This window comes from Dama dama, chromosome 17, assembly GCF_033118175.1.
Source record: "Dama dama isolate Ldn47 chromosome 17, ASM3311817v1, whole genome shotgun sequence".
In the NCBI taxonomy this organism is placed as follows: Eukaryota; Metazoa; Chordata; class Mammalia; order Artiodactyla; family Cervidae; genus Dama; species Dama dama.
Window position 1 is genome coordinate 25,722,413 of NC_083697.1, and position 27,682 is coordinate 25,750,094.

At 34.9% G+C, this 27,682-nt stretch overlaps 1 protein-coding gene across 3 annotated transcripts in view; it reads left to right on the top strand.

The window, feature by feature from the left end:
* TBCK (TBC1 domain containing kinase) overlaps nucleotides 1-27,682 on the top strand; it is a 201,035-nt gene that overhangs the window by 73,459 nt on the left and 99,894 nt on the right. For all 3 annotated transcript variants that reach the window (XM_061164259.1, XM_061164258.1, XM_061164257.1), the window contains 8 exons: nucleotides 1,364-1,413; nucleotides 1,592-1,721; nucleotides 2,707-2,805; nucleotides 4,487-4,549; nucleotides 5,073-5,199; nucleotides 6,409-6,459; nucleotides 7,897-7,980; nucleotides 10,511-10,596. In XM_061164259.1, the coding sequence (XP_061020242.1) occupies nucleotides 1,364-1,413; nucleotides 1,592-1,721; nucleotides 2,707-2,805; nucleotides 4,487-4,549; nucleotides 5,073-5,199; nucleotides 6,409-6,459; nucleotides 7,897-7,980; nucleotides 10,511-10,596 (690 nt within the window). The remainder of the gene's footprint in view (nucleotides 1-1,363; nucleotides 1,414-1,591; nucleotides 1,722-2,706; nucleotides 2,806-4,486; nucleotides 4,550-5,072; nucleotides 5,200-6,408; nucleotides 6,460-7,896; nucleotides 7,981-10,510; nucleotides 10,597-27,682) is intronic.

The window sequence follows — 27,682 nt, forward strand, 5'->3', positions numbered from 1 at the left end:
TATATGTTTCAGCTACTTTTATTTAACTCTCAGTTTGTTTCTTTAATTTAAATCTGATACAAGTGATATGAATACAAGTTAAATGAATGTGGACTTTAGTTTTATTTCCCCAATTCCCTTACAATTCCACTTTTGAAATTTAAAATACTTTTTTCTATAATTATTAAGAAAAAATTTTAATGTTAATTTTTAAAATAATATGGAAATGAATAATAATTTTACCTTATGCTTTTCTGTGTAAGAAATTTTGCCTTTTATAAACCTTTAATATACTAAATTTTTAGCTAGAAAAAAAGCAGGAAAGATATTAACTATATTTATGACTTTCAGGACAGTAAAACTTAAAAATGTAAGTTAATAATACAGTAAAATTTGTGAAAATTTTAGTTTTCAACTTAGAATTTTAATCCATGAAAGAAATACCTAAAGGCTTAAAAGCAAAATGGCAAATGCATGTTCAATTTTAGAGAAAGGCTAGGCATAAAGTCACTTTTTATCAGATTCATAGTGTTGGGGTTTTTTTTGGCTTTTAAAAATTCTGGGAACAACTTCCATGGATGAGTGCATAGACGCTAATCAACAGAAGATCAATGCTGACTCTACACAGCTCCATCTTCTACATCAGTCCCCAGAGAAGCAGATACTCTGCCTTCTAGTTGGAAGTTGAACTGAGCAGCAGACAGGATGGCAGTAACTTTAATCACCCTGCTTACAGTGTATCTAAGATTTTACTTTACTCTGACAGCCTGCTGTTTTTAAAGACTATCTATAATTCTGGCAATATTATTGTTTGGAGTAACATTTATTATAATGACTTTGTGAAAAAAATAAATTGATTTTTGTTAGTTGATTTATCAGCTCTTTGAATCATTTATGTTCAAAGTATGATGTGAGAAATTCTTTTGAATCCTTTTTATTATCCTCTTACTTTTGTCTAACTTTTTTATTAATGTCAAAACAAAAATCTGACTTTAAGTAATATGTATTCAAAAGTACCTTTTAAAATAGTCTTCATATAATTTTTAAATAGTTATCCATTTGTTAAAATTTATACTAACTTTAGTATTTCTGAATACTTTATTTAGTATTTACATTTGGAAAACTTTTATAGTAGGTATCTAATCTTTACAAGAGGTACCTAGAGGTAAAAAAATCAAAAAACAAAAAGCAATTCTTCACAGATAAATTTAATCACTGGAGGCATGGCTTATTTTCATATTTATGTTAGGAATGAATTTTAGACTCTATACTTTTCTTGTTACCTTTATAAATTCATATTTTTATGTTATTTTTTCTTTTAAATATGGGTCAGCATTTCTGTCACAGATCCTAAATATCAAATATTTTCTCTCTCAATTCACAGAGATTAAAAGATGTTGGTGGAGAAGCATTTTACCCACTACTTGAAGATGAGTGAGTATATCATCTCCTTTTACATTTATTTTTCCTATCTGTTTATGTTATTCTGGTGAGAAGCTTGTACATTTTCTTTGGAAAGTTTTTCCTAAAATGAACACAAAAATGTGGTATTTTAATTTTTAAAATTTTTATACCTTTTGTCAACTTTTCTGCTTTTGTTTCCCTTTTACAGTCAGTCTAATTTACCTCATTCAAACAGCAATAATGAGCTGTCTGCAGCTGCCACTCTCCCTTTAATCATCCGAGAGAGGGACACAGAGTACCAACTAAACAGAATCATTCTCTTTGACAGACTGCTAAAGGTAGAGATTCTAAAGTGTAAAGTGTTATAAGTGCCCGTATCCAGTCCTTATCTTGTTATTCATTCATAACTCTTAGGGAATCTTGATGTCATGAGAGGACTAATTCTTATGACTTATGTTTTCTGATTAATTTTAATTATAAATGATACCTGTTCAGAGTATATAAAATTAAAAAGTAAACAAGATGCAGGAATCTATGCACAATCATATTAGATATTAATATCCTTACTATTTAAAGAACACCTAAAAACCAAAAGAAAAAAGCACTATTATCTAAACAGGGAAATAGATAAAGAACACAATAGAAATACAACTAGTCAGTAAATCTATTAGAGAATGTATCCTTACTATTAATAGAAATGTAAAAAAGTAAAATAGCCTTTTCTTGCATACCAAATTAGCAGAGTAATTAAGATATATTAAGATTGGAACTCTCATTCTTTTGGAATAAGTGTAAGTTGATAGAAACATTTTGTACAATAATTGAAGGTATATATCAAGAGCATTAACAACATCCATACCGTTTATCCTAATATTTCTCTTCTAGAAATTTCTCATGACATACATATTTACAAATAAACAAATTTGTATGCAAAGATATAGGAGAAACTGTAATAATATATTTATTTAATGCTTTCTGTATCATCAGATATTTTACAAAGAGCCTTACTTATATACTTTACCTGTATGAAACTGATATTATTCTCAGAATGAGTCTTTCTTAATTCTTGCAGAGCACAAGATAGAGAGGTATGACTAAAAACAGTAGACTCAACTCCTCTCCTTGATTGTGTAATATGAGATTTACAGAAGATACAGAACTATTTCACTGCTAACTTTTATGTATTAATAACACCACAGTAATTTCAGGTACTTAGAAACGTTACAGTTCACCTTCAACTTTTTCACTGGTGTATTGAGAACTGGCTAAAGAGATGGCACTGGTAATTTGAGGTATTTTTCATATCTTTTTTTTTATCTGTAGGCTTATCCATATAAAAAAAATCAAATTTGGAAAGAAGCAAGAGTCGACATCCCTCCTCTTATGAGAGGTTTAACCTGGGCTGCTCTTCTGGGAGTTGAGGTAAAAAAGAAGAGAGAAGGTTAGAAGCTGATTAATAGTACTAGGAAAAAAGAATGAAAGTGCCTTCTGAATGCATACTTTTCAAGTTTTTAGAAAATTATGTAGTAAAATATGAGCATTAAGAATCTTTGGCAATTTTAAGTGAAAAGAATAAAGGAATAGACTAGATAGAGTAGAAAAATATAATTGAAAGTTTATTTAACCTAATAGTGTATTTAATGAACTCAAATTGTCTTGATTATTAATTTTAAAATCAGAATATATTAAGAATATATATATATCCATCATTTGTAAGTCTATAGACCTGCATATAAAGTATGTTCCTCTAGGAACAGGTTTGCCTATTTATAAGTAGTTCTGTCTAAGTTTGGAGAAGTCTTCCACTCTAATTTGAACCTTGTCAGAAATCATTAACATAATTTAGTGCCTTTTGACACATCTGTCTTGTCAGAAGCACACTGCTAAGAGAAGTAGCAACTTTATCTTGTACAATACACTATCTGTGGCAGTGAGGAAAGGAGAGGTGGCACAAAATTATTAGGGTGACTTGCAGTGCTCACAGAGAACAGCAGTCATAATAATGAGCCAAACCCTACCAGATTGTTCCCTTTTCTGTCAATTTCCTTGGCATCTTACCTTCATCTCTTCTCTTATAGATATCTTATGGATGTCCATCACCTATTTTTGTGTGTGAATTTTCCCAAATATTTTTAATCCTTTTCACTCTCTGTTGAAAGATTTCCTTTCTTCCTTTTTTATTCTTTTGGTTCTCTCTGAACACTTTTGAGTTTGGTTGCTTCTTTTATAAGAATGTCTAATGTTCTATACCATACATCAGTAGTTAGAATTGTAATTCTTTAAGCGCATAAAATAACTTTAAGCATATAATGTCACTAAGGACTTCCAAGGTCCAAGTCTTTCATTAAATAGATGTGCCAGAGAAGTTGATGCAGCACATAATGTCAGAATTTGAACCCCAAATTCCTGGCTCTTTCTCTACTGTTAAGGTTTACCAGACCAATAAGAATTGTTCTGTGCTTAGTCCTATAGAACATGACCAAAATTTTAAGTGGTTTATTCAATTGTTCTTTCTATAATGGTATAACTGAAAAATGTAAATGATTCCTCTAGTCTCTTAATGATTTTATAACTACATGATACTCCACTCTGATTGATCCCAAACTTCTGCTTCCTTGTGCTGAACTACCACTCCTGTAAACAGTTTCATTTTATTTTTGTTTTCATGACCAACTTTTAACAGGAATATTTCCTGTGGGATGAACCCCACTCCCTTCCCCTGAATTTAAAAAAATTTTCTCCTTGAAGTTTACTATGCATGAGACACAGTGATAAAGAACAGGAAGGCTGTGTTTTGTGTCATTGTGGAGGCTGGGAGATTGGCTTAAGCATACTCATCAGCCATGTGACTCATTCAACATGTATGTCTTACAGTATGTATGATTCAAACATCTGCCTCAGCAAAATGGTACATTGTTTCAGACTTTTATCACAAACTGTCAAAATGTAGAAAAGTTTTCTAAGGGTATACTTTGAGCTTGAGTGTGCCTGTCTATAATTGAGTGTGCTTTCAAAGATAGATGTTTTTAAGTAGATTTTGCCTAAATTTATAATTTATTAAAGGTATGATGAAGTAATTTATCTTCTCTTTTTTTATTTGCAGGGGGCTATTCATGCCAAGTATGATGCAATTGATAAAGACACTCCAATTCCTACAGATAGACAGGTATGATATAGACTTTCTTAAACAACCTAGATAAGTTTGCCAAATCTTTGAATTTTAGAAAGGCATGAGAAGTTTTCTTCCTTTCATCATGAATACTCAGCAGCCTTTATATGCATATATTAGAGAAGCATAAGTGTTACCTCTCTCAGATATAGTCTTAATTCATTAGTGAGTCAGAACTATTCCTTTAAGGAGTTTAAGCCAAGTAACTTTTCCTAGTATGTACCTTTTTTGTCTGAAGAATTTGTGCTTTATTTAGACCAGATTGTAAAGTAAGATTTTTTGAAAACTAAATTAATACATACTTTTTCAAAAGAAATGATCTGCTTTTCTTATTTAAGTATACTTAAAACTTTTTAGTGTTCCTGGAGGATTAGTATAAAGTTCAAACACTTCAAAACATCAGGATTATTGTAGGCGGCCAATTCTTAAATTCATAATACAATTTCTCCTCTTCCTTGTCTTGGGATTTATTGGTGATCTGTCTATTATAGTTCTACCATATTGTTTTGCTGTTTCACAGATTGAAGTGGATATTCCTCGTTGTCATCAATATGATGAGCTGTTATCCTCACCAGAAGGTCATGCAAAATTTCGGCGTGTCTTAAAAGCCTGGGTCGTGTCCCATCCTGATCTTGTGTATTGGCAAGGTAACTTTTTCCCCCAATTACTAAGACTTTTTGAAGTGTTAGGAACATGTTGCATAACTGATAATTTTTAAAATCAAAACAAACTATCAAATTATCTTTGGCTTTAAGAAAAGTCAATAGTAAGCTATGCTCCATTTTTTGAGATGTTTATATGAGCACTTTTTTAAAAAACTTTGTCTAAATGTCTAGTGAATATCATTTAAATGCATGACATTTAATGAGACAACTTGTCATCATGTTGATTAGCAAAGTATAAAGAATATTTTATACTATTGTAGTCTTTGTGCATACATTTGTAATCCTTGATGCAAATAATAAAATAATTTTGTACTGTAAATAATTGGGGGCTAGTTTATATTCTTGATATTTAATGATTTATAGCTTTTGCTTATCAGATTAGGATATTATTAGGTTATTAGGAATTGGGGAATATATATCACCCTGAAGTTCTCATTTTTTCTCTTTTTAAAAAATATCTATAATGCTCCATCTCCTTGATTTTTACCTTTTCTCATTACTCTTTTTGCTGTCATTGATAAATTCATGAGTGAGAAATCCATTCCACTTAGTGTTAGTTTTTAATTTGTTGTTATGAATAGTAATCTTTATATTTCAATTCTGTGTTTCTGGCCAAACTTGAAAATAAAGCTATTGTTTTTTTCTAGCTCTATTCATTTTAGAGTTCCATGTCTCCCTAACAGTTATAGATAAATTTATATACATTCTTTTAGCATGACAATGTGTGAATAGCATTATTATCAATAAAAGAAATGTCATGTATCTATATTTTACTTCACAATTTTTTAAAGAATTTTTTTTCATCTAATAAACATGTAAGAAGAGAAACATATAAGAAAAATTTTCATCTCCTTGACAAGGAAACCTGTTTGGAGTTAAGTGAGTACCAAGATCACACAGACAGGGACTGTATTCAACCTTTCTATCATTTGTACATTTTTCTGTTACTATATTTCTCTCTTCAACTTATAATAACCTTAATAATAATAATGGTTGATTTATATTGGATGTTTACTATATGCTAGTCACCATCAGTTAGTCCTCACAATAACCGATAACATATTTTTGAATGGATCAAATGTATAATACTGAATCTATATGGAAGTAATGCAGAGATCTGAATAAGGTATGTATCTACAATTCTGCTGGATTATGTTTATTTTAATTTTTTCCCCAATCTCTCTCCATCAGGTCTTGACTCGCTTTGTGCTCCGTTTCTATATTTGAATTTCAATAATGAAGGTAAGCCTATTTATCATTTAAATAATTATTGTGTTTATTGTTCTAAAATATTTTATTCAAACATGAAAGCTTGCTCTCTTCCTAGTAGAGCCTGTAAATTTCTGTGAAGTAATCTGTTGTGACTCATTTTAGAGGATGTGAAGGATTAATTTATTTCTGGAGGTTTTTAGCGGTAACTAGAGATTTAGAGAGAACCTGATGGATTATTCTAAGTGCATTCATCTACTTTGGTGACCGTTTTTATGAAACTTTGGAGAAAATTCTGTCCTCCAAAGAAGACTTTTTAAGAGATTAGTCTTCATTTATATATACTTTGTAAATGATTTGTAAGGAAAACAGTATTGATCTTGCATCCTCCGGGGTCTTTTATTTCACCTACTACTTCCTTTTTTTAAACCACTACTTCCTTAATGAAGACTGAACCCTCTCGAGATTTGTATTTCCAGAAATTTGTCTTCTGTATGTTTCATGTCACAGTTATTTATATACTAATTTAAATACATAGTGAAGGACAGGGAAGCCTGGCATGCTTCATTCCGTGGGGTCGCAAGGGGTTGGACACAGCTTGGCAACTGGACAACAGCAATATACTAATACAGTAACCCTTCTTTTGGTTAGTGGCTTTTTTCTTAATGACAAGGGTTTTTGTTTTGTTTTTTCTGTCCCCTGATATAATTCCTTTTTTATAGTAGGTCTTTTGATAAATATTTAAATATTTATTATGAATGTCCCATAGCATGAATCCTTAGAAACCTTAATCTCAGAATCTCCATCTCTTCAAATTCTGTTTCATATCAGAATTTGCATAGATTCCTGGAATTGAGTACTGGTAGCATAATCCCAGAGAACTAAAACTTCACTAAATGAATGCTTTTTAAAAATGCCAGTTCTCTAATATTACTTTTTAATCTAGACAAGAGGCCTTGCTGTGTTCAGTTAAGCATAGTTCATTATGATACATGTTGATCTAAGAATGGCAAAGGATCTGTATTTGAAAGAACAATTATTACTAGTGTTTTTAAATCCAATGTTCTCAGACTCTTTTCTATGCATCAGTAAAAATTATGGATATTGAAGTTTATATAGCACAATAATGATTATTATGTTTAGAGATTTTAAAATGCATAAAGTTCTGATAATAAAGAATTTTATTTCTTGTAGGATAACGATTTCTGCAGTATTTTTTGTTTTTTGGTTATTGCTTTTTCTTTTTGCTGCTGCTACAGTAGTTTGAAATTGAAAAGTTACTGGAGTGGTTATCTCTTGTTGTGCACAATATTTTCTGTAGGGTTTCCCCCATATAATTTTGTGCTTCCATCAGTTATTAAGTAATTCCTATTTAAAAAGAGATTCAAGGAATGTATGCTGAGTGAGTGAATGACTGCTGATTTCTTACCTCATTAACTAATTTTTTATATTTGCCTTACTCTTTCTTAGCTCTGGCTTATGCCTGCATGTCTGCTTTTATCCCCAAATACCTGTACAACTTCTTCTTGAAAGACAACTCACATGTAATACAAGGTAAGGAAATGTTTCTTTGCCTTTTTATAGGGAAAGTTATTATGTCAAACGTCATCAGTACTCAGTTAAATTTATGGTTTTGACTCAACAAAATATGGTGACAGTTTATCACTAAAACATGTGAAGAAATAATTAAGTTTAATCTTTTCTCCAAGTCCACAAAATTGTGGTGTTTTCTAATAATTGTTTAATATCTAATCTGAGTTTGGTTCAAATTCAGGTATGCCAGTTTAAGAAAATAGAAGTCCAGCTGTTTGTCTCTGTCACAATTAGCATTGCTAACAAACAGTTTGCCATGGAACAAGCCTACTAGGAATTAATAAAAATGTAGTGTGAGCAATAATAATAAAATTTTCAAAGTATGTAATAAAAAAGCTATGATGTAGGAGAGGAATAAGAATTTTAATATGATATTATTAGAAGGGAGAAAGAGTATTCATTTTATATTTCATTGCAGAAATTTTTAGAAATACAAAGCTTCGTTAAAACAGAAAATTGATGAGACATGATTGTATGGCAAAGAACACCATTAAACCTCCCTTGAAATTTAAGTGGAAATTTCATAAATATCTTGATTCTTTTTTTTTAATGACTTTTACCCCAGATGGTGCAGTGTTAAAGAATCTGCCTGCCTTTGCAGGAATATCAGAAGACATGGATTCAGTCCTTAGGTCAGGAAGATCCCATCGAGTAGAAAATGGCAATCTACTACAGTATTCTTGCCTGGAAAATTCCATGGACAGAGGAGCTTTGCAGGCTGCAGTTCGTGGGGTCACAAAGATTCAGACGCAACTGAGTGACTGAACACACACACGCTCACCTACATAGGTCACCTATCAGAAAATACTATTTTGGGAGATATTTTATCTCTTGATGGAAATTTTCATTATTATAAACCAAAATTAGAGTATTTTATGAACATTTTAAAAGATTCAGTAGTGAATCTATGGAATCTATTGTTTTAATTTTATTACTAGTTTGTTTTTCAGTAGCTTCTCTTAAATTCTCTTAGATTGGTTTACAAATCAAAAGACACATGCATTTCAATTTGTTTTGTTTGGCCTAAGGAACTGTTAAATGCATTTTTGAAATAACTTGAAATTTGACATAATGCTGATATGACAGTGCTGGTATCATCAGTTCTGCCATATCTTTTCCTTTAAAGAAATTCTTCTGAATGTAACAAGCCATACTGTATCTCATTCTAAAGCCTATCCTGAGCAACCAAAACTTATGCCAGCCTTATAATGTATATTTACATATATGAAATAATATATGGTATATAATAATATGCAAAATAATTATATCTACCTATTTTTGTGTGTATTATATATACACATATATATGTGTGTGTGTGTGTGTATATATATATATATATATATATATATATTTTTTTTTTTTTTTTTGGACATGAACTTGAGCAAACTCCAGAAGATGGTGAGGAACAGGGAAGCCTGGCATGCTGTAGTTCATGAGGTCAGGAAGAGTTGGACACAACTTGGCGACAGAACAACAGCAACATATGTGCAGTTATAATACATATATAAATCCTGCCATCAGTGTTAGGCAGAACACAAGGAAAATGTTTTCATGATGGATTAGGTTTCTTCAGTAGATTCTTAATTAGCCATGTAATCCACCATAGTAGTTATCTTCTATCAGGCTCAGATAAGAAAGACATTTAGTACATAGCTGTGGAGAATTGCCTGAGGTGTGACTTTCTGGTTTAAAATGAAGCGTGCGTGCATACTTAGTCACTTCTGTCGTGTCCGACTCTCTGAGACCATATGGTCCATGGCCTGCCAGGCTCCTCTGTCCATAGAATTCTCCAGGAAAGAATACTGGAGTGGGTTGTCATTCTTTCTCCATTTTATTAATAAAAGTTAATAATCATATGCTTTCATCAACATAAAGTTGAATGTGTATGATTGTTGATGTAGCATACCTCTGGCTTCTAGGTAAATTGGGACTGTAAACATACCATCCCTAGCTGGAAAGAGAAAAATGAAGTTAAAAGTTGAATCCAGAAGTTCTCCCTTGGGATCTGTCCTGGATCTTCACTTTACTGGAACAAATTTCTATATCTGTATATGTAAATAAATTTGAGGTGTAATTATTCTGTATGTGACAGTGTTCTTCCTTATTTCAGTATCTGTTTACAGTTTCTGAAAAAATGATAAATGTGAGACAGGTTTAATATCACTAGAGAAAATAATTTGTTGAATTTAATACGGAAAAAAGTCATTCATCATTTGAATAATTTGTGATTCAGGAAATGAACTGACAGCTCTAAAGGTAGAAAATAAGTTGTGACATAGCTTTTAACAAAAAGCTTTTCTTGTTTAATAATTAGCCATAAGTGATTGAAATAGTAACAAAACAGAAAATTATTTAATAAAGTGTGTTTGCTTCGTGGAAAACTAAATCTAATTCAAAGTGTAAATAAAACTGTAATTTGTGTGCATTTAATGTCTTTATTTGATATACTATGTAAAAGCAATGATTGTTTTAAACTTTATTGTCATTTCAGAGTATCTGACTGTGTTCTCTCAGATGATTGCATTTCATGATCCAGAGCTAAGCAATCATCTCAATGAGATTGGATTTATTCCAGATGTAAGTACTTGGTGCATTAATAGAAATGATGTTAGGAAAAAAAAAGCAGAAATTGGCAACACAACAGAATAAAACTGTTTTTAAAGTTTTGTTGTCATAAGAAGTCCATCTATCTAAACAACTATAGACTTTTATTATAAAGTTTATATGGTTACGTACCATGTCTTCACTTAGTAAAGGGAAGTATCTTGTTTTTCTTGATACTATCAAATTAATTTGAAAAACCTGTTAGTGGAATGTTGTATTAAATTGTGCTGTCAGCAGTTTTCACTTGGATTTTATGACATTCAGGCTTGCTTTTGAAGAAGTAGGAAATTGGAACCTAGTGAATTCTTAAGTATTAATAGCTGCTTCTGTGTTTTGCTTGAGATATTACTTGGAAGCTTTGCCAGATTTTGGCTTACTTCATTAGCTTCTCAGGTTCCTTATCAAACCAAAAGTCAGAGCTGACTCTCGTTAATCAGAGTGTAGCTTAGCCTGTTACTCACATGTAACTTGTGGCATGGAGTCAAACCTCTTTTAAAAGGCAGTTAGAGTACAGTGTCATAGGTTTTTGTAAAACTGAAAAACAAATCCTTTCTGAGTTAGAGATCTCATTATTCTGTCTTAACCTTCTTTGTTTCCTGATCATACTGAAATGGGGAACTGAGTTCTGTTCACAGAGTCAAAGAATACCTTTCCTTTTAAGGCTTATATCCAGAAAACAGTATGTTTATGGTAAGATTAGGAGTGAAAATGTTTATATTAACACTATAAATGCAGTTAAAGTGTTAACACTCGAACAGTATAAATACTTGCAGGGTGATTTGAAGTTTAAAAATACTTTCATAAACATTTCATTTGATACTCAAATCAGATATGTAAGGTGTATGAAGCAAGTAATTTCATCATTTAATAGATAAGAAATTTAGTGTTTGAGAAGGTAATAAAACTAAATCTCAGAACATAAAATTTTAACATATCATTGGACAACCTTCTGTCCCTAGTGTGGTTCATCTTTCAAGGGGAGAACAAAGATAAGACATAAGTGTGCTAATTCTAGCTCATTGCTCTGTGTGTTGTCCTGTGACTCTGTGGTGTGATCATCAGGCCTAAAGTAACCATCCTTAATATCCAGTGGGATTGCTTCTAGGCCTGTGGAGAAATACCTTTTAGTGGAGTACATGGCTTATTCAATGAGGGCTCCAAAATAATATACACATATTATAAAACAAATAAAATAAGATCAAACCCTACAATTATGTATGGAGATGAAAAACTATAAAAAAATTAACCAATATAAATATATATTATATTAAGTATTTATTTTTATATAACTCTGCCTTTCTTGCTTCACATTATAAATGTGTTATATATTACAAGACAATACTAGATTAAATCTTATGGCTGGAATTGAAGAAATTACAGAGGAACTGATTGCCTAATTAGTAATGGTGTTAGATTTATGAGGGAAAAAAAACTAAACTGTAGACTTTTTTTTTTTTTTCCTTATTTGCTCTGTGCTCGTTTATTTTTTTTCCATTAATATGTGGATTTTTTTTTAATTTTTATTAGTTGGAGGCTAATTACTTTACAATATTGTAGTGGTTTTTGTCATACATTGACATGACATGACATGACATGACATGTAGACTTTTTATTAAAAAGGGATTTCTTTTCAAAAAATTCCCTTGAAAGCACCACTGACCACCTGTGGCTAAAACAGAAAACTATATTAATTTAGTTATACAGGTGGCGCTAGTGGTAAAGAATCCCCCTGCCAGTGCAGGAGATGTAAGAGACATGGGTTTGATCCCTGGGTTGGGAAGATCCCCTGGAGGAGGGAATGGCCTGGGAAATTCCATGAACAGAGGAGCCTGGCAAGCTACAGTCCATGCAGCCACAGAGTTGGACACAACTGAGCAATATACAAAAATATGTATGAAATTATAAAGACAGTCTAATAAAATCCTTAGATAAATATTCCTGAACATAGGTAGAATGAAAAAATCACATATGGAAAAATAGTTTATCTTAGTTAATCAGAATAATTAAACTCTGCAAGATGGTGGTATATGAGAGGAGGCAAGCAAAAAACAGTATCATTAAAAAAATAATACTGTAAACATAACTTAAGGGCTTACTGTGCTCCAAGCACTGCTCTCACCCTCTTCTAGCACTCACCTAATCTTCACAAGTTTGAAATCTAATTAAACAATGACTGTTAAATATTTATGCATAATATCAATTTGGGAAAGGCTAATAGCATGGCAGAAATAAAAGTCTAGATAACTATAACATGAAAGGTAAGAGTCATTGGCATTTCAACTTAAAAGCTTTCTAATGATTTTGCATCATTTGAGGGGAAATTAAATGTGCTCTTTGTAATATAGAAATCAAGTCAGAGAATCCTTTCAGATCTTGGATTTGATTTTACCCTACTTAAATCTAATAAACGAGCCTCTTACTGTTTCATGGATACTGGGAGAAAATCCAAGACTCCTTTGTTAGAGATAAAGGGCTTTCTCACTCACATCACAGCAAGCAGTGTGAGCATTAGCGCCTTTCTCTTGATTTCTCTGGGGCTCCCCTGGTGGTTCAGTGGTAAAAAATCTGCCTTCAATGCAGGAGGAGCCTCAGGAGACTGCTTTGAGTTCCATCCCTGGGTCTGGAAGATCCCCTAGAGGAAGGCATGGCAACCCACTGCAGTGTTCTTGCCTGGGAAAGCCCATGGACAGAGGAGCCTGGTGGGCTAAAATTCCATAGCCTTCTAGAGTCGAACAGGATTGAAACGACTTAGCACACAAGCATGCACTTGATTACCCTTGTTGCCAAGTCCCATTAGAGATAACCCAGAAGATCCACATGCTACCTCCAGTTTCTGTGGATTGCACTACAGAGGGGAATCTTTGTTATTAATTATTTAATAATTCACTAATTTTTATCAGTTCAGTTTAGTTTAGTCTCTCAGTTTAGTTGTTAGTCGCTCAGCTCTTTGAGACTCCCATGGACTGTAGCATGCTAGGCTTCTCAGAGCTTGCTTAGACTCATGTCCGTTGAGTTGGTGATGTCATCCAACCATCTCATCCTCTGTCATCCCTTTCTCCTCCTGCCTTCAATCTTTCCCAGCATCAGGGTCTTTTCCAATGAGTCAGTTCTTCGCATCAGTGGCCAAAGTTTTGGAGCTTCAGCATCAGTCCTTCCAATGAATATTTAGGACTGATTTCCTTCAGGATTGACTGGTTTGATCTCCTTGCAGTCCAAGGGACTCTCAAGAGTCTTCTCCAACACCACAGTTCAAAAGCATCAGTTCTTCGGTGCTCAGCTTTCTTCATGATCCAACTCTCACATCCATACGTAACTACTGCAAAAACCATAGCTTTGACTAGACGGTCCTTTGTTGGCAAAGTAATGTCTCTGCTTTCTAATAATGCTGTCTAGATTTGTTATAGCTTCTCTTCCAAGGGGCAAGTGTCTTTTAATTTCTTGGCTGCAGTCGCCATCTGCAGTGATTTTGGAGCCTAAGAAAATAGAGTCTGTCCTTGTTTCCATTGTTTCCCTGTCTATTTGCCATGAAGTGATGGGACCAGATGCCATGATCTTTGTTTGCTGAATGTTGAGTTTTAAGCCAGCTTTTTCAATCTCCTCTTTCACTTTCATCAAGAGGCTCTTTAGTTCCTCTTCACTTTCTGCCGTAAGAGTGCTATCATCTGCATATCTGAGGTTATTGATATTTCTCCCAGTAATCTTGATTCCAGCTTGTGCTTCACATCCAGCCCAGCATTTCTCATTATGTACTCTGCATATAAGTTAAATAAGCAGGTTGACAGTATACAGTACTGACATACTCCTTTCCCAATTTGGAACCACTCTGTTGCTCCATGTCCAGTTCTAACTGTTGCTTCCTGACCTGCATACAGATTTCTCAAGAGGCAGGTCAAGTGGTGTTTCTATCTCTTAAAGAATTTTCCACAGTTTATTGTGATCCACACAGTCAAAAGCTTTAGCATAGTCAGTAAAGCAGAAGTAGATGTTTTTCTGGAACTCTCTTGCTTTTTCTGTTATCCTGCAGATGTTGGCAATTTGATCTCTGGTTTCTCTGCCTTTTCTAAATCCAGCTTGACATCTGGAAGTTCTTGTTTCATGTATTGTTGAAGCCTGGCTTGGAGAATTTTGAGCATTACTTCACTAGCATGTGAGATGAGTACAATCGTGCAAGAGTTTGAACATTCTTTGGCATTACCTTTCTTTGGAATTGGAATGAAAACTGACCTTTTCCAGTCCTGTGGTCACTGCTGAGTTTTCCAAATTTGCTGACATATTGAGCACTTTCACAGCATCATCTTTTAGGATTTGAAATAGCTCAACTGGAATTCCATCTCCTCCACTCGCTTTGTTCATAGTGATGCTCTCTAAGGCCCACTTGACTTCTCTTTGCAGGATGTCTGGCTCTAGGTGAGTGATCACACCATCATGATTATCTGGTCATTAAGGTCTTTTTTGTATAGTTCTTCTGTGTATTCTTGCCACCTCTTCTTAATGTCTTCTGCTTCTTTTAGGTCCATACCATTTCTGTCCTTTATTGTGCCCATCTTTGCATGAAATATTCCCTTGATATCTCTAATTTTCTTGAAGAGATCTCTAGTATTTCCCATTCTATTGTTTTCCACTATTTCTTGCATTGATCCCTGAGGAAGGCTTTCTTATCTCCTCTTGCTATTCTTTGCAACTCTGCATTCTTATATCTTTCCTTTTCTCCTTTGCCTCTAGCTTCTCTTCTTTTCTCTGCTATTTGTAAGGCCTCGTCAGACAACCATTTTACCTATTGCATTTCTTTTTCTTGGGGATGGTTTTGATCACTGCCTCTTGTACAATATCACAAACTTCCATCCATAGTTTTTCAGGCACTCTGTCTATCAATCTAATCCCTTGTATCTATTTGTCACTTCGAATTCCATGGACTGTATAGAGTCCATGGGGTCGCAAAGAGTTGGACATGACTGAGTGACTTTAGCTTCACTTCTAGACTGTAATTGTAAGGGATTTGATTTAGGTCATACCTGAATGGCCTAGTGGTTTTCCCTACTTTCTTCAATTTAAGTCTGAGCTTGTCAATAAGGAGTTCTTGATAAGAGCCACAATAAGCTCCCAGTCTTGTTTTTGCTGACTGTATAGAGCTTCTCCATCTTCGGCTGCAAAGAATATCAGTCTGATTTCGGTGTTGACCATCTGGTGATGTCTATGTGTAGTGTCGTCTCTTGTGTTGTTGGAAGAGTGTGTTTGCTATGACCAGTGCTTTCTCTTGGCAAAACTCTATTAGCCTTTGTCCTGCTTCATTTTGTACTCCAAGACCAAGCTTGCCTATACTTCAGGTATCTCTTGACTTCCTACTTTTGCATTCCAATCCCCTATGATGAAAAGACATCTTTTTTTGGTGTTAGTTCTAGGAAGTCTTGTAGGTCTTCATAGAACCATTCAAATTCAACTCCTTCGGCATTAGTGGTTGGAGCATAGACTTGGATTACTCTGATACTGAATGGTTTGCCCTCGAAACGAACAGAGATCATTCTGTCATTTTTGAGATTGCACCCAACTATGCATTTCAGACTCTTTTTTTTTTTACTATGAGGGCTGCTCCATTTCTTCTAAGGGATTCTTGCTCACAGTAGTTAGTAGATATAATAATTTTGATACAAAATCTTTATTTATGCTTCCCTCTCTATTATGATTTCCTTCTATAATTACTGGGGTATTTTTATATAACATCTTGCAAAAGCTTTAATTCTAGTAAGGTAAAGTATTAGTTATTTTTATGTGTGTGTGTGTGTGTGTGTGTGTGTGTGTGTGATTAGTCTTACGAGACATTCATAAGTCACGTTGGATGAGGACAGTTCCTTGTAGGATGAGCATGTCCAGTATATGACAAATACTGAGCATCCCTAGCCCTTATCCCATGGTTGCCTGCTAATAGCCCCTGATCATTATGACAATAAAATGCCTACATGTTATTTCTGAAAAATGACTACACGTATCTTCAAACATCCTCTAGGGAAGACTCTGTCACTATCGAGAATCCTAAAGTTAACCACAGAGAAGTGAGGGAAAGGAAAAATATCTTAACTTGGAAAAATATTCCCTTTTCTATGACTATTCTTCTGTCACAGAGAAAGGGCAAAATGAAAGATTTAACAAAGTTAAAATGTTAATAGGAAGAATGGTTTTTGGTTTTTGAAATCTTGATTTCTTTTATTGTGTTTTGTTGGCCTATTTCTCAGGTGTGTAGATAATATGAAAATGTTGAGACTATTTTTAAATTTAAGTTTGAAAACAGATTTTATATTTTTAATATAGAGATTATTAACAGTGAATAGTGGTGGGAGAGGTGTGATGAAATAGAGAATTTTTCTAACATTTTCATTATTCTGTTAATAATCACATACTTTTAACTGCATGTTACCAGTTTGTACATGCAGTCTTTCTTTCTCCTCCCCCACCAGATCATAGCCTTCAGTGCTCTGTCTGTAAGATAATTGTTTAAGTGAATTTCTGTACCTCCAACAAAACTACAGGCTAGAATTCATCAAGGGCAAGGGTGGGCATTTTCATAATGAGATCCCAAACTGAGTTTCCTACTGAATAACTAATCCTATTAAAGCAAGCCCTCATTAATCTTCCATCATTAAAATGCAGACTCCTATTGCAGAAAAGATTGTGATTTCTGGCTCCTTTCCATTTGCCGTGGGTCACAGAGCTCTGAATACTGAGTACTGCTGTAGCTTGAATAGTCGGGAATATTGTGCATTAACGTGATGCTTAGATTATATGTATCATGGTAGTTATGCAATTTACATATAAATAGGGTGAGAAATGTATATTTGGCAAAATTGGGGCTGCAGTGATTTTTATCATTTCTGTCTTGCTATATGTTCCTACTTCTGAAAATATATCAGGCCTTTGAAATGAGAACAAGAAAGTACACTTCTTCATTCTTCAGTTCAGTTCAGTCGCTCAGTTGTGTCCGACTCTTTGTTACCCCATAGACTGCAGCACACCAGGCCTCCCTGTCCATCACCAACTTCCAGAGTTTACTCAAACTCATGTCCATTGAGTCGGTGATGCCATCCAACCATCTTATCCTCTGTCATCCCCTCCTCATCCTGCCTTCAATCTTTCCCAGCATCAGGATCTTTTCCAATGAGTCAGATCTTCGCACCAGGTGGCCAAAGTATTGGAGTTTCAGCTTCAGCATCAGTCCTTCCAATGAATATTCAGGACTGGTCTCCTTTAGGATGGATTGGTTGGGTCTCCTTGCAGTCCAAGGGACTCTTTTAAGAGTCTTCTCCAACACCACAGTTCAAAAGCATCAATTCTTCAGCACTCAGCTTTCTTTATAGTCCAACTCTCACATCCATACATGACTACTGGAAAAACCATAGCTTTGACTAGATAGACCCTTGTTGGCAAAGTAACATCTCTGCTTTTTAATACACTGTCTAGGTTGGTCATAACTTTTCTTCCAAGGAGCAAGTGTCATTTACTTTCATAGCTGCAATCACCATCTGCAGTGATTTTGGAACCCAAAAAAAATAAAGACTGTCACTGTTTCCACTGTTTCTCTATCTATTTGCCATGAAGTGATGGGACCAGATGCCATGATCTTAGTTTTCTGAATGTTGAGTTTTAAGCCAACCTTTTCACTCTCCTCTTTCACTTTCATCAAGAGGTTCTTTAGTTTGCCTTCACTTTCTGCCATAAGGGTGGTGTCATCTGCATATCTCAGGTTATTGATATTTCTCCCGGCAATCTTGATTCCAGCTTGTGCTTCCTCCAGCCCAGCGTTTCTCATGATGTACTCTGCATAGAAGTTAAATAAGCAGGGTGACAATATACAGCCTTGATGTACTCCTGTTCCTATTTGGAACCTATTTGGAACCAGTCTGTTGTTCCATGACCAGTTCTAACTGTTGCTTCCTGACCTGCATACAGATTTCTCAAGAGGCAGGTCAGGTGGTCTGGTATTCCCTTCTGTTGAAGAATTTTCCAGAGTTTGTTGTGGTCCACACAGTCAAAGTCATTGGCATAGTCAATAAAGGAGAAGATGTTTTTCTGGAACTCTCTTGCTTTTTCAGTGATCTGACAGATGGCTGATCTCTGGTTCCTCTGCCTTTTCTAATCCAGCTTGAACATCTGGAAGTTCACGATTCACATACTGTTGAAGCCTGGCTTGGAGAATTTTCAGCATTACTTCGCTAGCGTGTGAGATGAGTGCAATTGTGCAGTAGTTTGAGCATTCTTTGGCATTGCCTTTCTTTGGAATTGGAATGAAAACTGACCTTTTCCAGTCTTGTGGCCACTGCTGAGTTTTCCAAATTTGCTGGCATATTGAGTGCAGCACTTTCACAGCATCATCTTTTAGGTTTTGAAATATCTCAACTGGAATTCCATCTCCTCCACTTGCCTTGTTCATAGTGATGCTTCCTAAGGCCCACTTAACTTTGCTTTCCAGGATGTCTGGCTCTAGATTGGTGATCACACCATTGTGATTATCTGGGTCTTGAAGATCTTTTTGTATAGTTCTTCTGTGTATTCTTGCCACCTCTTCTTAATATCTTCTGCTTCTTTTAGGTCCATACCATTTCTGTCCTTTATTGTGCCCATCTTTGCATGAAATGTTCCCTTGGTATCTCTAATTATCTTTTTTTTTTTTTTTTCCTAATTATCTTGAAGAGATCTCTCATTCAATTGTTTTCCTCTATTTCTTCATTCTTAAGTAAACTTTATTTACTTAATTTTAAATAATAAACTTTATTTACTTATTTACTTAATAGCATTAAGTAAATAGCATTAAGTAAATAGCTATTAATAGCTATTTATAGCTGTTAATAGCATTCAACCTGAAAATTATGAAAAGTTACCAGGTGAGCAGTAAGAAACACGACAAAGGCCATATTCCAGGACTGTACCTGCCCCTTGAACCTACTGTCCCTGCTAAAGATGACGTCAGCAAATTCAGTGATAAGTATGCTGGCAAAACCATTGTCATTTCACTGCAGTCTTAATGGATGTTTATACCACTGCTGAGTTTCTCCTTCCTTAAAAGTTTATCACTGTCATTCTCTAAACTTCTATTTAGCTGAGTTTGTAGTAACTATAAATATGAAAGTATTTCTCAGAAATATTTATATAATTTATTTATTTGCTTGGTTTGTTCATTTGTTCCATCATTCATTCCTAGCCTTTATGTTATTGTTGCATAAAGAAATTTTAGATTTTAATCTGCAGAGATTGGTGACAATGAATTTTTTAGAATTTTTTTTTGTTTGTTTTTAGATTTTTATCTAGTGTGGTTACAAGTGGAGAAGGAAATGGCAACCCACTCCAGTATTTTTGCCTGGAGAATCCAGGGACAGAGGAGCCTGGTGGGCTGCTGTCCATGGGGTCGCACAGAGTTGGACCCAGCTGAAACAACTTAGCATGCATGCATGCATTGGAGAAGGAAATGGCGACCCACTCCAGTGTTCTTGCCTGGAGAATCCCAGGGACAGGGGAGCCCAGTGGGGTCTCGTGTATGGGGTTGCACAGAGTCAGACACAACTGAAGTGACTTAGCAGCAACAGCAGCAGCATCAGTGGTTATAAGGTAAATTAGAAAATTGCATCTTATTTAGAATCTCCCATAATAGGAGTCCCCACCAACCTGTCCTAGACCATCCTAGAGTGCTATGATGTGTCCTTTGGCTGCTGTGTTTTCCTTGTTGTTGTTCAGTAGCTAAGTCGTGACTCTTTACAGCCCCACGGACTGCAGCACGTCAGGCTTTCCTGCCCTTCACTATCTCCCAGACTTTGCTCAAATTCATGTCCATTAAGTCAGCGATGTTAATCTAACCACTTATCCACTGCAGCCCCCTTTTCCTGCTGCCTTGAGTCTTTCCCAGCATCAAGGTCTTTTCCACTGAGTCAGCTCTTCACATCAGGTGGCCTAAGTGTTGGAGCTTCAGCTTCAGCATCAGTCCTTCTAGTGAATATTCAGGGTTGATTTCCTTTAGTATTGACTGGTTTGATCTCCTTGCAACCCAAGGACTCTGAAGAGTTTTCCCCAGCACTACAGTTCAAAAGCATCAATTCTCCAACACTCAGCCTTCTTTATGGTCCAATCTCACATCTGTACTTGACTACTAGGAAACCACAGCTTCCCTGACTTGACTCCTAACCCATTCTACTGACCTTGATTCTTTAAAGTGTTTGAATACGAAGGGCTTACTGAGCTCTCTTATAGTAGAGGTTAAATTACCTTTCAGAAAGCACTCATATCATAGAAGCCCAAGACTTACTAATCCCATAGGCAATGACAAAGTAATGTTTGGTATCTTCTTGCTAAGAACATATACATAGAAGTTAAGCATCCACCAGGTTTCCCTTTATTAAGTTCTTTTCTGCTTTCAATCTAATGTATCATTATACTGATAGACAAGTAAAAGGAAGTATATACTTAGTAAAAAAAAGTCAGACAAAGAGAAGCGCTGTATGATACCACTTATATATGGAATCTAAAAAATAGTATAAATGAATCTATGTACAAAACAGAAACAGACTCAAAGACAAAAACAAATTTATGGTTACCAAAGGGGAGAGAAGGAGCAAGGGAGGGACAGATTTTACAGAGTATGGGATTGATGAAGGCTGGTCACTATACATGAAATAGATAAGCAACAGAATTTACTGCATAGCGCCGGGGAGTATACCTGATACCTTATAATAACATGTAATGGAATACACTCTGCAGAAAACAAAGCAAAGCTGAAACACTGCTGTGTACCCTGAAACAGACACAATACCGTAAATCATCTAAACTTAAATTTTAAAAAAAGTGTATAATATGATGCAGTAGGTCTCAAACTTTTTGGTCGGTCTCAGGACCCTTTCACATTTTTAAAAATTAGCCAAGTATCTCAAAGAGTTTATAGGTAGGGTTATATCTGTCAGTATTTACTGAGACATTTTAAAAATTATGTATTAATTTTTTTAATGAAAGTAGCAGAACCATTATATGTTAACAAAATAAAATTTTTCAGAAAAGTAATTGCTTTCCAAAACAAAATAATGGAAGAGTAATATTGTTTTATATTTTTGCAACTTCTGCTTAATAGAGGAAAGTTAGATTCTCATATCTGCTTCTAAATTCAATCTTGTTGCAGTTCATTGTTCTTGTTGAAGTACATAAAGAAAATCTGTTGGCCCTACACAGACATATAATTGCAAAAGGTAGTTTCTTAATGCTTAATTGAAATATACAATCTAAAACTATGTCAGTGAACTTTTCATATTCTTTTATATTCAAATCTATCAGTCTGTCTTACACTTTGAATGGCCTTTTACCCATATGTGATATTGTGATGTTGTACATTGGTCATTTAGAAAATATCAGTGCATTGAATTATGCAGATCTTGCAACTATGAAACAGTTATATATATCAAAAAATCACATTCATTAATATCACCAGTGATCTCATCCTGAAATTCATTAAGTATTGAGAAGCTGCCAAGCTCACACTGGCAGATACAATTTTCCAAAATTCTAATCTTCACCTGACAGCTAGAATTTTTTATTGAAGTGACAGGCTCACTTCATTTTCGAGAAATGTCCACCAAATATCCAAGCATGTTTTTATTTTATTTTTTCAATACAACATTAAACTTGGCATTTCTTGAAAAAGTCACCTACAATGGCTCATAGCTCAAACCATTGCCCAAGTGCTTTTTCCTCCAGGCAATCTTTTTTTTTTCTTTTTGGCTGAGCCACGTGGCATGTGGGATCTTAAGTTCCCCAACCAGGGATCGAACCTGCAACCCCTGCAGTGGAAGCAGGTTTACCACTGGGCCATCAGGGAGGTGCTTTCACCTCCCTGACAATGTTTTACTTCAGTACACAGTACAGGTGCTTTATATATACTTCCCATTTTGTCTCATGGAACATTTTAAAAAATATTTTGCAAAATTAATCATTTTTAATTTTTAACCTTCACAAGATTATAACTTTTATACTTTAGTGCTCCTACTTTGATTTGTGATATTGTGCCAGCAGTTTTATCCACCAATGGTTTTTGTACCATTAGCACAAGTGTGAACATAATAAAAAAGAAAAAAGAGTAAAAACATCTTAGTATTGTGATAGACATAGTTTTGAACTTTGGGGCCCTAGCTCTTGAAGATCCCCAGGAGTCTGTGAACACAATTCAAGAATAAGCACTCAGACACAGGTGTGAAATGGACAGCGTTCCAGTCCTGACTCCTCAACTTAGTAGCTCAGCAGTTAAGTTAGTTTCTTTCATCCATAGTCCTCTTTAATGTTGATTATAATAAATTTTATGTCTTAAGATTATTGTGAAGATTAAATGAGATGATATGTGTAAACGGTTCAACACAGTTCCAAGTACACAGTAAATTTTACAGTTAGCCATTATTAGTGTTCTTATTTTATTTATTAGAGTCTGATCATGTTGCACTGTTTCTTTGGTCATAGTCATAGGATCTATATTTAGAAAAGCATTCTATTACAAACTTTAATAGATATAGTATTTTACTGTATCAGTTAGCAAACACTTTGCTGGGGTAAATAATGATACCAACAACAGTGAAGACTTTATTTTTGAGTTAGTAAGATTGCCACTCCATTTTAGATTGTAGCATTTTTTATTTGCTGTATTTTTAAGGTACTTTTCTGTCTCGCAGAAAGTGCTGCATAGCATGTTTTGTAGCCTTTTGAAGGCAATGGCAACCTACTCGGGTACTTGTGCCTGGAAAATCCCATGGACGGAGGAGCCTGGTAGGCTGCAGTCCATGGGGTCGCTACGAGTGGGACATGACTGAACAACTTCACTTTCACTTTTCACTTTCATGAATTGGAGAAGGAAGTGGCAACCCACTCCAGTGTTCTTGCCTAGAGAATCCCAGGGACGGGGGAGCCTAGTGGGCTGCTATCTATGGAGTCGCACAGAGTCCGACACGACTGAAGTGACTTAGCAGCAGCAGCAGCACTCAAATTAAAATTAATTATTTGAAATTTTTAGAAAGTTTTTTGTTTTTTAAATGCTCAGTAAGATAACTGAAAGGTACTTTGGATGTATAGCTAATCTTTTCCAAAAATGATAAATGTGGATTTCAGAACCATTAAATTGCCCAAGTGATTTTGTCATTGATTTCTATTTTATAGTTTTTTGGTTCAGTATTGTAAGTCAAGTAATAATTAATAGAGAAGGTATATTTATGCAGTTATTTATTTTTTAGTATTATGGAAATCATTACTTACAAAAAATATAACTAATATAACCTTTGGTGTACAAGGGAAAACAAGTTAACCATTTAACATCTGGGTCCAATGGATCTTTTAAATTATTTTTGTATGTTTATTTTTTTTAATAATTTGTAGAAGTAGCATAAAGATATAGTAAAAACAAAATAACTATTAAAAATTTTAGAAAGTATTTAAACATAGAAAATCCCAAATTTTTTTCCATATAATGAAAGTATATGTATGTGATATGTATGGTGTCCTTTTCACTTACTCCTTGTCTGTCGTGCATGAACCTGGAGCATATCTATCCTGTAAATATTGATTCTAGATTTTAAATAAACATCTTACAGGCTCTAGCTTATTTCTTGTTCTTCTTCTTGTACTTGCACAGTCCAGACACAATTAGAACAAAACCTTGACAGGACTCTTAACTTTGCTGAAGAACAGCTAATCTACACTTTAAATTTTTACAGTACTGTATGTCAATTGTATCTCAATAAAACTGGAAGAAAATAAAACTGGAAGACTGTAATGATGTCTCCATATATTTATTGTATCTTCTTAAAAGATGATGTAACACTTTGGATGACCTAGTACAAAAAATGAAATATGGTAATAATAATGATGTATTTTAGTACTGTGAAGTGAAGTGAAAGTCACTCAGTCATGTCCGACTCTTTGTGACCTCATGGACTGTATAGTCCATAGAATTCCCCAGGCCAGAATACTGGAGTGGGTAGTCTTTCCCTTCTCCAGGGGATCTTCCCAACCCAGGCATCGAACCCTGGTCTCCCACATTGCAGGCAGATTCTTTACCAGCTGAGGCACAAGGGAAGCTCAAGAATACTGGAGTGGATAGCCTATCCATCACTTCTGCAGCGGATCTTCCTGACCCAGGAACCAAACTGGGGTCTCCTGCATTGCAGGCGGATTCTTTACCAACTGAGCTATTTAGTACTATACCATTCTTTTATGAAACTGCTTTATAAAAATGGTAATGTTGTAACATGTTGTTTAGTCGCTAAGTCCTATCCAACTCTTTTTATGACCCCATGGACTGTAGCCTACCAGACTCCTCTGTCCCAGGCAAGAATACTTGAGTAGGTTGTCATTTCCTTCTCCCAGGGATCTTCCCAACCCAGGGATCAAACCCACATCTCCTGCATTGGCAGGTTGATTCTTTACCACTGAGCTACCAGGAAAGCTCTGATGTAACATGAGCACATGTTAAATAAAGAAAGAACAGTTAGATTCTCTAATAAGCTTCAAGTCTGAAACCAAATTACCAGGGTAGTTTTTTAAAAGAGGGTGGGGGCTTGCATCATCTTTGGTGGATCTGCCAGCAGTAATCTGTCAGAGAGTGCCAGGTGATTTAGATGTAGATCAAAAAATCAGGGCTTCCCTTGTGGCTCAGATGGTAAAGAATCTGCCTGCAATGCAAGAGGCCTGGGTTCGATCCCTGGGTAGGAAAGATCCCTTGAAGAAGGGAATGGCAACCCACTCCAGTACTCTTGCCTAGAGAATTCCATGGACGGAGGCTCCTGGTGGGCTACAGTCAATGGGGTCACAAAGGAGTCAGACAGGACTGAGCAACTTCACTTTAAAAAATTAGATGTAGATAAAATTTATGATTGTAAGAAGAGAGGGAGTACATATCTTGGAAATTCAAGTTCAATAAGCTTGACTTCAGACGCTAGCAAGAGTCTTGATGGTGTTGATTCCCTATAGTCATTGATGTGCCAGGCGCTGTGTTCCATACTTATCTGTAAGAATGGAGAATTTACTCCCGTGTGTAAGGTAGATAACTAATGAGAGCCTACAGCACAGCACTGGGCACTCTGCACGGTGCTCTGTGGTGACTTCAACGAGAAGGAAGTCAGAGAAAGAGGGGCTGTGTGTATGTGCGTAACTGATTCACTTTGCTGCAAAGGAGAGACTAACTCAGCATTGTAAAGCAGCTGTGCTCCAGTAAGAGTTATTTTTAAAGGAGAATGCAGTATTTATTAGCTGTTTATTAAGATAAAAAATAGAAACAAATTATCTTTTGCCACGGGGTTACTGCTCACCAAAATATCAGAAAATAACGTGTTTTCTATTTAAATAATTCTAGAGAATTGCTTTGTATATCACTGTTTTCATATAGATTTATAATTCTCACCTCCTGACTGTTGTCCCATTGCTGCTGGTTAGGACATAAAGGCAGATTTTGTACATAAGAATTTTTCCCCAAGATGCTAAGAAGATAGAAGACCAAGAGTACTGTTAAATAAAGAGAACTATTTATTACTGCTTTTATCTGTGTTGGCCTTCCCTGATAGCTCAGTTGGTAAAGAATCTGCCTGCAATATGGGAGACCTGGGTTTGATCCCTGGGTTGGCAAGATCCCCTGGAGAAGAGAAAGGCTACCCACTCCAGTATTCTAGCCTGGAGAATTCCATGGACTGTATAGTCCATGGGGTTGCAAAGAGTCGGACACGACTGAGCAACTTTCACTTACCTGTATTATGTGTTTTTAAAATTTATGTTCAACCCTTTCCCATTCTACCTAGTTTATCCTGATTTAGCATAACCCATCATCTTTGTTCATTTTTGAGAATGCTGGTAGTCTTTTGAAAATGAAAAGCACTTTGTAACAGTAAACTCTTATGGAACATACTCTTGATTTTCAAGAATTTTTCTTTGTTTCAACACATATTATTCTGTACATGGTTAAGAAGGCAATAGCAGTCAGATAGAGACAAAATAAAGTATCTTCTAGAATTTGTAAAGTTGAGGGAAAAGATTTTATGTAAGCAAAGAGTCAGACACGACTGAGCGACTGAACTGAACTGAACTGAACTGAACTGAACTGAACTGAAGAATATTTAAAATTTTATGACCTCAGAGTAGCTGACATGGAATTGAGGAATATAGATCTTGAGAGCTAGCAGAACTGTTACTACTTTATCATTCATTGTCTGTGCCTTGCTTTAACTGAGTCTCCCTCAATCTATGAAACAAGTATACAGTTTCCAGTGCCCAGAATTCTTTTCTCTTTACCTTCTACTCCTGTCTCCTAGTTCCAGAACATATGTAGCTTTTGTTAGATGTTTTCATGAGTTTGACTCAGAATTTTGCATCAAAATACTTCAACAAAAGTATTTTGATGAAATACTTTCCTATTGTAGAAACTTCTGAGCTGTTATGAAGAATAATTGTACTTCCTATACTGACACCTGAAATATGTCACATCTTCTGCCAGGTGTTTTAAAGTCTTTAATTAATCTTCACAACAGTCCTGAAGGTTTTCGAAGAGATTTGTAGCTACCAGATCACAAAGGTCATAGTTTCAGGAAAATATATGATCTACTCTAATGCTTTGAAAATCTTGTTTTTCAAGAATCCTTTATTTGAATGGCTAGATGTACATTGCCCTGTTACACAGAATCATTGCAAGATACTCAGCTTGCATTTTACAGAGGTGGCGGACATTAACTTAGATATAAAAGTGTTTCTGACTTGAGGTTAAGAGAAAATATGCTCATAAAAAGATAAAAGTCAATTAGAAGGTACTCTCTTCTGTATTAATAATTTTTATTATTACTATATATGTGTATATAGAGAGGTGAGGGAACATAGTATGTATGTAAATAAACCCATTTGACAAAAGATTCATCTAGAGTTTTAAGAAATGTTTCCTTTTTTAATCTTTTACATTTTATACATTTTTAAGTTTTTTAGCCATAATTTATGCTCTTGAAAGTCAAATTAATGAGCCCCTGCCTTTGTTTTTCCTATTGATGTTCTAACATTACCAGACCTATAGAAAGATCTCATG